Source organism: Barbus barbus (genome assembly GCF_936440315.1).
Source record: "Barbus barbus genome assembly, chromosome: 22".
Taxonomy (NCBI): domain Eukaryota; kingdom Metazoa; phylum Chordata; class Actinopteri; order Cypriniformes; family Cyprinidae; genus Barbus; species Barbus barbus.
The window spans coordinates 7811844-7824773 of record NC_136750.1 but is presented as its reverse complement, the minus strand read 5'-3'; the positions used below and the strand labels follow the sequence as shown (position 1 = coordinate 7824773).

General features: G+C 38.2%; 1 protein-coding gene across 1 annotated transcript; it reads left to right on the top strand.

Annotated features, from left to right (window-relative positions):
* Nucleotides 1-253: 253 nt before the first annotated feature.
* Nucleotides 254-5559, top strand: LOC306888278 (anti-apoptotic protein NR13-like). The gene is made up of 3 exons (XM_079446476.1): nucleotides 254-335; nucleotides 1376-1786; nucleotides 4718-5559. The coding sequence occupies exons 1-3, from the start codon at nucleotides 279-281 to the stop codon at nucleotides 4838-4840; spliced, it is 591 nt and encodes a 196-aa protein (XP_079302602.1). The 5' UTR covers nucleotides 254-278; the 3' UTR covers nucleotides 4841-5559.
* The last annotated feature ends 7371 nt before the right edge of the window (nucleotides 5560-12930 follow it).

Sequence of the window (12930 nt, the reverse complement as noted above, 5' to 3'; positions counted from 1 at the left end):
GAAATATAAACACACACTTTCGTCAAAAATTCGTCAAAACATAATTGGAAAATCTTCAAATGTGAGTTTTACTGATATTTTTTAATTAAGTTATATAATTACATTTTACATCTTTATTATAAGCCTATAGTGTCGTAATACCGAAAACAGAAAATCATTGTGGATCAGAAATATTGACTGAGAAAGGAAAGCGTCATTAGAGGCGTGGCTGAGAACGGAAGGGGCGTGTTTTAATTGATAAAGCGTGTGCAGTAGGGTGACGTGACTGAGCGTCTCCTATGAGATCTGACTGCTGTTTGCGCAACTGTTGGTCGCAGTCTGACATCGCTGGGAGGGTGAGCGAGCTTCCTTATTATTTTCACTTTTATAGAGAGATATGCTAAATTACAGTATAAAATGCCTTTTAGGATCACACTTCATTTAAATGTATATTTAAACCCCGTCCTGTTGGTTCGCTTCTTTGTGTGCTCGTGCGCAATGGCGCAGCCGGCTTTGTGTTTCTCAGTGTTGCGCGCGCTGTCTTTCATTACTCAATGCTGTGTTTTTATCAAATTCAGCTCGTTCATATGGATTGTGTGTTAATACTAGTGGTAAAAGTGTCGTAAGCAGGTTTACGGTGGACATTGCTCAATCTGAATGTAATTTTCTTCATTTAAGGCCTGAACCCAGACAAACAGCCGCTGACTATAACAGCTGTTATTATGAATGATTTACCCATTTATGAACTGATCTGCGTGCTTTTACTGCTGCATAGACTCATGAACTTGCTTGAATTAACCTGTAATGGCATACAACTGAAATGAAATGGCAGTTATTAATAAAACTGTGGTAAAATAACTAACATCACAAGAAATGATACAAAATGAAAACATTATGAAATCTTGTTACCTTGAATGATAAGTACAATAGTATTAATTGTGATCTGACAGCAGTGACAGTAGCTGCAGTAACTATAATATTTTGGTAGAAATTTAGTTTACCATGGTATTTTTTATTTTTTTGTAAGGGGTAGTTGACAAATAACATGGCAAAAATAAAAACATTAATTAATTAAAAAAATTAGGCTATAATTTAAAACTTTAATGAATGTTTTTTTTATATTATTTCATATAATAATTTATTTAAATACTGTAGAGTGACAAATTAATGTTAAACATTCACATATTCCCTAGTCTCTTAACTAAGATTTAAACAAGAATTAGATAAAAGTTGATTGTAGGCGAATTATAGGCCACACTGCAGGACATTGCCATTCATAAATATTTGTTTGATGTTCATATCCAAGTGGTGGACGTGTGATAAACAACATTTTTCATATAAAAAAAAACCCTGTCTAATGTATTATGACCCTGAGTTTTTTTTTTTTTTCTTTAAGAAAATGTCTTGTTGGTTGAGGGAACAGACTTTGTTGCTGGCAGAAGATTACATCAGCTTCTGCAGCGGGATCCAACAGACGCCTCCCAGCGAGTCAGCAGAGGCCATGAGATACCTGGCCAAAGAGATGGAGCAGCAGCACAGAACCAAATTCCAATCCCTCTCCCAGGAGTTCCTGGACACCTGCAGATCAGATCCCAGCAAGTGTCTGCAGAGCGTCATGAGGGAACTGGTGGGAGATGGGAAACTGAACTGGGGGAGGGTGGTCTCCATCTTTACTTTCACTGGAGTGCTGGCCAATGAGCTCCTGTCCAGAGGAGAGAATTCCGAGTGTTCCCAGAGACTGGCAGAGACCATCGCTGACTACCTTGGAGGGGAAAAGCAGGACTGGCTGGTGGAAAACGGAGGCTGGGTAAGCATTAGCTTTGTAGACTGGGGCAGAGGCCTTTAGTAAATGATGATAATATTTTTGTTTGTGCAGTAGAGCGTTGATGTGTAAGTAGTAGGATGACCCTGTGTAGTTGTCAAGCTTGAATTTTTACTGAGGCATTTAGCGGGGGGTTTTTTCTACATCAGTTCTGGTTTGTGAAACTGCGTGGGTGCATCGTTTGATCTTTCGTTTGTGCTCTCAGAAACCCAGCCTATTTTGTACAGTGTTTGATACCACAATCTCTTTGAGCCTTTTCTACCTGTATGCTTCAATATGCACTTTGTAAACTGTATGATATGCTGGTCTAGTTTTTGTATACCTTCTTGTGGCGGCCCTGTTTTTGTCGATTAGAGAGTGACACAAGCCAAAGAATCCTGGGAATGCTTGTGGGGAAGCAGAACTGCTCTTTAAAACACTTTTAAACAGGCTCTCAAATGTCTCACCAAGGACTTTTTTCTGTGTGGGCGTCCAGTTCTTCAGACTCCCAGGCACTGACCTATGAAAGCAATACTTTAAATACCCTCAATCACCCCAGGAGATGTTGTTTATTTATGCAGACTGATATCTGCTGTAATTACACACATGATTCTGAGGAACATGTTAGTCAACACAGTAAAATGCAAATGGTTTAGCCGTAGGGTGGTTTAAAACAGAAATGTTTCTCTTTAAAAGATTCATGTCTAATGAATGCATTTTCTATGGCTTAAAAAAAGACCACTCAGAGTAAAGGTGTAATCACATTAGAGAAATTTTGTGGGCAAAAAGGCCCATTGTTTATTGTCAGTGTAGCAATGCAAGGAGCACAGTCACTATCAAATCAAGCAAATTTCTGTTGGTTAACGTGGGAGATTTTCATGACCAAAAATGTTTGCCCTCACACAAAATTCCCGATTGTGTGGATTCCTAGTAAAATGACTGGATTTTGCCTGTGAAAATTCACCAAACAATGATAAATTTGACCACAACTTTCTGCAAATTGAGCAGCAAATTCTCAGATATATCAATTTTCCCAAACCTTCTGCTCTTTTTCCATAGAAATATATAGGGACCAATCTGTCAAGCTTCAAAAAGGTGCCATAAAAGTAGTCTGTACAACTTTTGTTCATCATATTTCAGGTCTGAAGCCAAATAAAATCATTAATATACAAGAACTAATAGTGTTTGCTACTTAGACGTGCCATAATTGAATGCAGAGGAAGCTTTGGCAGAGAGGAAGATTTTAAACAAATAATGACTTCAGTGTCAGTCTGTTCCTCACAGAAAGCTTTTGTATGACTTCAGAAGACTTGGAGTATCATGCACAAGTCATATGGAGTACATTCTTCCACTTTTGTTCTATGGCAAAGAGTACCTGCTACACTTCTTCTTTTGTGTTCCGCAATGGAAAGTCACAGATTTGGAATGTCATGAGGGCAAAATAATGACATAAAGGATGAGCCAGCCTCAAAACCAGTTTCATGCTGGTCTAATCTACTCTTTTTTTTAAAATGTCAGTAGTGGTGTCATAGTGAAGTCTTAAAATCATAAATCTGCTGGCTTAAGGAAAACTGCAGCTTGTATTTGCATGAATGAAGAGTTTGAGAGGCCTGGTGCAGCCCTTTCTGTCTCTCTTCCCTATTTTCTCTCTCTCTTTTATTTGGCAGCTGTTGAAAGCAGAGCCAAAGGCCACTCAGCCATTTAGTCTATTGTGTTTACCATACGGTCGATCTCTATGCTTCACTCAGAGATTGTGTGGCATATGAATGTGAGCTAGTGCACCTGGACTCGCTCTGACCAGTACAGCAGGTGTCTTCTGAAGACAGCTGCTCTGCCTGACTCGTCAATTCTTCTGCTGTTTGTTTGGGTCCTTAAGCAGTTAAACAGCAGTTACGCACGCCTGTGCTTTTGTCTTCTGCTTCTGAAACTGTCATATCTACATTTAACCCTTGAAATATCAGTTAGCTTCTGAAACTGGCACACTACATCAAAGAAAGACCAGAGTAGAGCCCAAAGTAATGTCAGAGTAGATGGGTGAACACTGAGGAGGAAACGGTCTAAATGGTGTTGCAGGCTAGATTTGAACCTGTGTCTCTCACATGAGCACTAAAACTTAAAGGGATCATGACATTATTTTATATACTTTAATATGTTCCTTGAGGTTCACTTATAATGTTAATAAAGATTTATATATATTACACACACACAAATATTTGACCTTCTTTAAGGCTTACCAGAAAATGATCAACACCCATTTATGGACAAAGCTTTATGAAATTGTTTACATATAGTTTGCGATGCAGCGGCAGTCAGATCTAATACAGTTCGCTGCTGCTTCTTTCAACAGAAGCGCCTTTGCAAACGCTCCATTAAACTGTACCTTGTTTGCAGTCAAATGCTCTGAACAAACATAAAATCCATTGAGGAGATCCAAGATGCCATTTAAAAATAAACTATCCACTTGTTCCTGATGCTGGGATGCTTCTGAGGGCTGTACAGAGAGACAAATGATCAGTTTTAATAGGACTCGTCAAAGTGAGCGTTCCTTTACTCTTCCATTTCTCCTGTTGTCGTGAGTAGCTAAAGTGCATGGATTGTCAGAAACATTTGGCCAAAACAATATATGCTGTTTTGTTAGGCAGCTCACTAGATTTTGAATCCAACATGTGCATTATCCACTACTCCACGGCAATGAGGAATATTTAATTTGAAATGTTGTTAAAGATGTATGTGCCGCTCCTCCCGAGAGCAGGGTTATGTAATACTCTCATATGTTCAGAGTGAGTAAGTAGGCTGTGCTATTATGTAATATCTATGCATATTGTTGACATCTTAGCTACTTTGTCTAATTAGGTCCAAAATACTGATCTAACTGTATCATATGGGTGTGGGAAGCAAAATGTGAATCTCATCCTGATCTGTTCCTGTCTTTTGTAGGAGGGTTTCTGCAGGTTTTTCCACAACGCAAGACAGCTGAACCAAGAGTCCTCGATGAAGACAGCACTGTTTGCAGCAGCAGGAGTGGGTTTAGCTGGTCTAACCTTTCTCTTAGTACGCTAATGATTTTAGGTTTTCTCGCTCTCTCTCTTTCACACACAACACACCTGCTTTCTGTTTTCTGTCATATGGCTAAACGTCAAAACGGTTCCGGTCTTCAGGTATTTTTGCACATTTCTTTCCATGTCCACGCCTGTAATTACAGCAAACAGCCATTCATGTTGATTGTACACTCTTCACATGGCCTTCAGGAGTAAAGGATGGAAGTTCTAATTCTTTGCATATCTAACATGGTGCTTTTTATTTTATAGTTGCTTTTGTCACTTGTTACTGTGTAAATCATGTTAGTTTAGATAGTATTTACAGTTTGTGAAAATTACACCAGTTTATTGTTTGTAAAGTTATTCAGTCTGAAAAAAAGACGCCCACCGATCGCAGTTGTGTCAGAAACCACTGTAATGCATTACAGACAAAATGCATATATTTTGTAATGACAGAGCACTTCTCTTTTTGCCTTGACGAGTGGTTTACATATGATGGTTTACCACCTTTGGGATGTCTCTGTTTCATCCTGTAAGTCATTTGTTTGAAAGGTGCTAGCTTGTTTGGTTCCAAACAAATCTCTATGATATTTTGCCCATTGTAAGTTTGTTGTAAATTTATTTATTTACCTCTTAAGAACAAATGATTACTATTTAGGCAATTCCCAACAATTGACAAAGCATTATATTTTTGCATTTTATTTATTAACTTCTTAATAAAATAATTTTACTGTGAAACAATTTTATTTTGTGTTGTATGTAAATGATATAAATAAGAACTTGTTTGTTTCTCATTGCTTCTCTAATATGTAAGTGCCCATATGTTTTCTTGTGTCAGGAAATTTCAGAGCACATTTCGTTTTGCAACGCAAGTATGTGTTGCATAATTGCTACAGAGCCCCTGAGATTCTCAGTGTTTCTATTTGGGTGCATAGACTAGTAATCCACGTAAAGCATACAGGAATGACACATTATAGGGCTACAAAGGGGCCTTTTGAAACATAAAATGTTAAATACAGTTAGATTTTACAAACATGCATAATGATGGTCAAATTTCCTTCTTTTTTTTTGGAGGTATTCCAGAAAGCAGGGTTAACTTTGTGTCATATAAACCCCAAATTGTGGGTTGATTTAACCCAAATCTTTCTTACTTGCAGTTATCAATTCCAAAAAGCACATATGTATGTTCAGTTATCTCAAAGCACCCTGTTCCACTTTTGCGGTTACTAACTTGTTCGATATGAAACAATGTATTTGTTACAATGTTACGACTAGATGCTTAGCAACAGACAACCTCGTATTCACATGCTTTCGACAATCACAAAAACACAGTGTGTTGTACTGCATGAATATTTTAGTATTTGAGGGGAAAATGTAAATTTGAGTTAAGAAGAGACTTTTTTATTGTTATCTATATAGTCCAAAATTCCTTTCAGAGAAAACTTAATAGCACTTGGCAATATATAGGGATGCTATGCAATGCTAGAGCATTCATGTAAATAGACACATGCTGTGTTCTTTTAGTTAATGACGCTGACACTGCAAATATGCAAATAAGAGCGTTAACTGTGTGTCTTGGGAATGTAGAGTCTGAAACGTCAACGTATAAATACCCAGGAGTAATTGTTATCACCAGGTAAAGTGTGAAGCAAGATAACCTGGGGTTTAGAATGACCCAGGCTTAACTATTTCAAATGTGAAAAACCATTAGCGTTTGTAGGATGCAGCCCCTGGGAAACAACTATAGAGAGTATGTCATTTCAGACACAGCTGAGCCACCACAGAAATGGAAATGGATGAATACATCTGAAGTAAGCTATCCCTGAAAGCTCTGGAGCAGGTTATGTTCAGAACATGAGTTGCTATGGCTAATTGCATACCCTGAAACCTCAGTTTTTGTAACCGAAAGATGAGGTTATCCGTTTAACTATCTGTGAACTTGCCCAGGTGTGTGGCATAACCTACTTTCTGGAATTCCCTCCAGGACAACACTTGTTTTCATTATTTAAAGCTTGCTGCCAGAATAATGGTACCTGAATAGTTAATTACTCCCTCTATGAGTACTAAGGTAAAAAGTAAAAATGCAATGCATTGGTCAAGCATTTGTGTCTGCCATTGCATACTTCAGTATGTTTTGTGTGTACTTTGGACTTTGGAAAAACAAATCTCCTCCACTTAAGAGAAACTGGATACAATTTTGCTGACTATCATATTTCCAAACGTCTTGTGCACATGCTGAGAGTCTAATTCTGATGAGACCAGCTGCAATCATACACAAAATGTTCTGGAAGAGAAGCTAGTGCTGGTGGCAGATGTGAGACAGTCTGGAAGAATGCAGCATTCCAGTGGAAAAAGTTATTGCTCAGCTTGCTTGGGAGTCTTAATAGAGTTCTCAGTTAAGTTCAGATCAACCTTAGATGTTTCTCCTAAACTTCATTCATATTAAAGAGCCATACAATTAATGTGGATGTCAGATTATTTGCTCTTTGGAAGAACCAAACATTTGAAAATAAATGTTTGAGTTCATATTATTCCTTTGAATTGACTTGTATATCTTGGAAAGCCTGAGCAGAGATAAGACTTTACTGACATTTCTTCTGAAAGAGATTCATGTGAGAATACTTGAGATCTTGTTCTTAAGAAGGAGCATCTGGGAAGCAGGAGACTTACACAAACATCTCCATTTGCTCTCCATATGGTCTCCCTAGTGTCTAGATCAGGGGAAACATTATTTCATACAAGGCTGTTCAGTCAATGTCAGGAACACTGAGAGCTCATGGTGTGAAAAAAATGTATCTGCCAGCAGAACAATAAACTGACTACAATCATGCAGTGCCATTGTTACAGCCAAGATAACATGTTTTCCTTCCTCTTTCTGCTCTTTTAAACCCAACTGTGTTGGTTTCCAGTACAACTGATGCAGCAGAACATTCTAACTGTTCCATTTACCAAATGCTGACAATGCTACAAAATAGAAATACAGAAACAAATGTTCTCTAACACTGTTTTACCCAAGAGCAAGAGCCTCATTTATAAAATGTATCATAGAAACTGTCATGTGATCGAAGATCATTTCTGAAATGTGTGTTTCCAAATATCTGTAGTACTCCGACTTTGCCACAAGGAAAACTACTTAGAGCTTGACAGAGCCCTAAGCACTCCACGTCAAAAAAAAAAAATTTTTATAAATCTGAACGTCGGCGTGGATTTCAGCGTGTACATACTCTAAGATCAGATCTGTGCATACACACGTTTAACAAATGTGGAAGAGCCCTAGGGTTGGCTTCCTTTCAGTTCATGAATTCGATTGATGTGGCCACATCCCACAGACTTGGAATGGCAAGAAAAGGAATTGAGTGAATTGCAATGCAAAGGAATTTTTGATCTTAGTCATTTTGCTACAAACATAAATGATAATATATGAAAATAAACTCAAATTTGTGATATGCGGTATGGAAATGTGTGGAATTTTGAACAATGGGTCTATAAATATACCTCAGATTTTATGTGTATGAGCATATTTATAGGTAATTGATTTAAAAAATATATATATTTTATTTTATAATTACATTCTGCTCAAGGCATTCTCAATTCATTTCTAAATAGCAAACAATCCTGTCTAGAATATGTAACGATAACTGAATGACTGTCTGTGTCTGTATTTACACAGCTTTACATTATCTCATAGTTTGCATCGATGGACTGAATTTGTCAGTGCTTTGCATGTGCTCTTCCGATTTAGCCTTTATCTCCCACTCACAGATCTGATGTGGGAACAAGAACAAGGATGTATTTTCTTCATTCACAGCTGGTCTAGACTTTTTACATTGCTCTTTGTCTCAGTGGGTCATGTGTGCATTTGCTTAAAGTTTCATCTAAGCTAACACACTGATCTTCAGCTGGAATCCAATACGATATTCAGTTACATTTGCAGACAGCATGGACAACAAATAAATATTTTGTGCACATGGTCTGCACATTCAAGTTCAAGTTCATTTATTTATCAAGCACATTTAAAAACAGCCACAAGACTGACCAAAGTGCTGTACATTAAAATCAAATCAAACCATAAACACATAAAACAGAGATAATACAACATATAAATTAAAAACCAAAAAGGAATGACAAATAGACATTCTTAAAACAGTAATAATCCAGACCATAATACAGTGTAATAAGAAAGGGATATTAGTAGGCCAGATCAAACAAATGTAGGGAACAGATAGGGAATATGCCACTCTAATATCAGACGGCAGATTGTTCCATAACCAAGGCCCGACCACAGAGAAAGCTCGATCCCCTCTACGCTTAAGTCTGGACAGAGGGACTAAAAGGAGATTCTGATCACTGGATCTTAGACTTCTAGTGGGAGTATATAAATGCAACAGCTCTGAAAGATAGCTAGGGGCTTGGTTATGTAAAGATTTGTACACCAATAAAATAATTTTAAAATCGACACCCAGATTTCGCACCCGAGAAGATCTGGAGGCCGATAAGCTGCCCAGATCTAGGCTGATAGCCTGAGAATGATCAGTAGGACTAAAACAATCACCTCAGTTTTATCTTCATTTAATGTTAAAAAAATTTGAGCAAGCCAGATTTTGACCTCTTCTAAGCACCTTATTAATGTACAAAGTGCTGAAGGATTATTTTTCTTAAAAGGTAAATAGATCTGGGTGTCATCAGCGTAGAAATAAAAAGACACCCCATGCTTTCTTAGAGTGGAACCCAAAGGAAGCATGTAAAGGGAAAAAAGGGAGGGTGCCAATATCGAGCCTTGAGGGAGGCCACAGGTGAGATGAGCAATGGAGGAAGAGAAGTTACCTACTTTGACAAAAAAATTTCTGTAGGATAAAAATGACTGAAACCACTTAAGAACCGTACCTTTTAGGCACACGTCTAACTCTAATCTGGATATCATAATAGAGTGGTCCACAGTATAAAACGCTGCTGATAGATCTAAAAGAACCAGGACCACAGAATCACCAGAGTCGGCAGCTAAAAGAATATCATTTAGTACTCTGAGAAGGGCCGTTTCTGTACTGTGAGCAGATTTAAAACCAGATTGAAAAATTTCAGTAATACAGTTATGATTTAAAAAGAGCTGCAGTTGGTCAAACACAATTTTCTCTAAAACCTTTGAAATAAATGTTAAGACAGAAATGGGACGGAAGTTATTCAGAATAGAAGGATCCAGTGAAGGCTTCTTGAGAAGGGGAGTGACAGTAGCCACTTTAAGAGTAGCAGGTACAGAGCCAGTTAAAAGGCACTTATTGAGAAAAGACACCAAACCTGGCCCAACAGAATCAGCATAAAATTTAGGATGTATAATGTCATAAGGCACATGTCTGCACATGCTTTCTCCCTCATCATAACATTTGCCTTTATTCCGTTTCTTTTTAATCTTTTCTCATCATGCTTAAAATCATAACATCAGTTTTCTCTTTGAAGTCATTCCACAAATACCTGCAACAAAGTTCTCTTTGAGTTGTGTGTTGTCTTTGATAGTATTGTAAGTAACTGGTTCTGCAAAAACCCGTTAGCCCTGAAAACATGCTAGTTTCTGTGTGCGGTTTAAAAGACAGAGAAAGTGGACTGCTATTGTTTCCCAGCATTCTGATTCTATTCTGGTCATTCAAAACCACACTCACTTCACCCAGAGGAAAGTTATATTGCTCAGATTATGCTTCTGAAAATGACCGACTAAATGAGTCAGGCGTTGACATACAGAAGGGGGCTACTGGAGAACTCTTGTCCTGCAGAATTTCCGCTCCAACCCCAATCAAACACACCTGAACCAGGAAATCAAGGTGTTCAGGTTTACATGATAATTACAGGCAGTTGTGTTGGAACTGAAGTCTGCAGGACAGTACCTCTCCAGGAGCAGGGTCGGAGGTCCCTGAGATGTACAATAAATGTGGATAGCAGCTCAGATCATTTGATAATTGGGTGAACTATTCCTTGAAGGGGAACAAGTACCCTCTAATAATCAACTATGACCAAATTGTCTCCCCCAATATTTGACAACCTTGATGCTGCTCTGCTGCCCTCCATTACACACAACTTTGTTTGTCGTTAAGATGACAAATACATTTAAATTTACATTTTAGGCTGGTCTGCTTCAGTCATTTAACAGCACTCATCAATGTCACAATGACTGAGATGGCCAATCAAATCAAAGAAGGCGGGTTTGCCTGTTTGGGGTAATAACATTAAATTTCCCACAACCTCTGTAGTCTCATTTAGCCACTTGTTAGCAACCGCATTTTTCAAGACAAATTGAAGCTTTAAAAAAACTACAAGGAAAAAATAAAACAAAAATTATCTTGAGATTGTGTTAACCACAGAAATTGTTTCAGACGTTTAACCAAAAATTTAAAAATAAAACGTTGACGCAAACCTGTTTTAGTGTTTTGGCCTACAAAAATTCTTCATCCTTGCAGCATGCAATGCAAACGTGATGCTACAGTTTTAATAGTGAAAGAATGCGAGTATGCAAGGTAAAACGTAAGTCGCTAAACACATAATATTAGACAACTGCTATGATAGAAATGTGTTAAATGACCTACAGTGATATCCAGTGATGCAAACTACTCAAATGTCTCCCTTTCAATTCAAGAGTAGGCTATCATTCATGCTAGCCGATGTGATTCATGTCATTCATAACTGAATGTGGCTCGACAAGCATATTTAAAAATAAAAACATGATTCGCAAAAAAGTTCAGGTTAATTGCTTCGCAGTAGATTGTAGTTCTTTAACTGTTTCCTTCTTTCCTTAAATCCATTAAAATATTTCATAAATTTTTCGAGTGGCTTGTTGAGAAAGGGTATGCTACGATTACGATGTTCACCTGCAAGATGATAAAACAGAAGAAAATCGCATAGACTTACATTGTCAGCAGGACCAGAATAAGACACTCTTTTGACTTGGCCCATTAGGCAGCCACCTAGCAACCACACTTAACTAAAATTGTAATATCCCATAAGTAAATATAAAATGTACATGCAAATGTTGATCAAATACATCACACAGTGTAAGACTAGCTGCGCTAGATCAAGTGTTTCTCAACCACATTCCTGTAGCCCCCCAACAGACATGCAGTGTTGGGGGAAATGTGGTTGAGACCACCAGCCAGGTCTCCATCCCAGCCAATCCCAACGCACCCCCTCACCTGAATACTAATTCCCTGCTCATCCCACGGTGCTGTCTAATAAACTCCCTATTAACCGCTATCTCTGTGTTCTGAGTATACTTCCGTAACACTGTGCTAGACTAAATAAAATTTAGTAATTCTCGTATCAGCCTGCAGAGCTGACAGATGCAGAACATCTGAGCTGTATTTGACGGTTTTAGTCTCGCACCCATGCGCTGTGTAGAGCTAAAGCGCTTTTTCCTGTTACAGTTCTGAGAATTCAATTAAAGCGCTGAGCTGTATCCTGTTCCTGTGCTGCTTCTGACATCACAGACGTGGCTTGTCTCACCCTTTCCTCAAAGATAAGTCCATTCTAACACTTAGTACACACAACACTTAACACCAACAAAAAGTATACCTCAGACCATGATGAAGGCTTTGAAATGAGATGTTTTAAAACATAATTAATAATGGTTTTGCTAGTTCTTCCTATGTCATTTTCAGTTGTTAGTGTTAAGGCAGCCTGCAGCAACATGTATATGTGGCTGTCCTCTATTTAAAGGGTGTTTAATTATAGGACTTCAGGAAAGAACCAGAAGTACTGAAAATGAGCTGGAACAATATGAACTTGGCCTGTCCCTGGGATGTCATGGGGCTTTATCGTCCAGACAGGCTGGTGGTCTTATCAGCCGTTTTTATGGAACGTTGGGTGGGCCCTTATCCTGACCGACATTCCTGATGTATTTCTGTAAGAAGAACAATCTTAAAGATCTCCAGTTTGGACTCGTGAGGTCAAGAAGCTGGAGATATGAGAGAGAACAGAAGTAATGTGGGCACAGAAGCAGCGTGCAAAAGCTTGAGACCATAGTAGGACAATTTCTGAGTAGACTTGGCAGTGTTCTTGTAAATGTGCTGCAAAACATCATTGGGATGTTCTAAAAAGTCAAGTGCAAACCAATTCTGAGCAGTTCCGTATTTC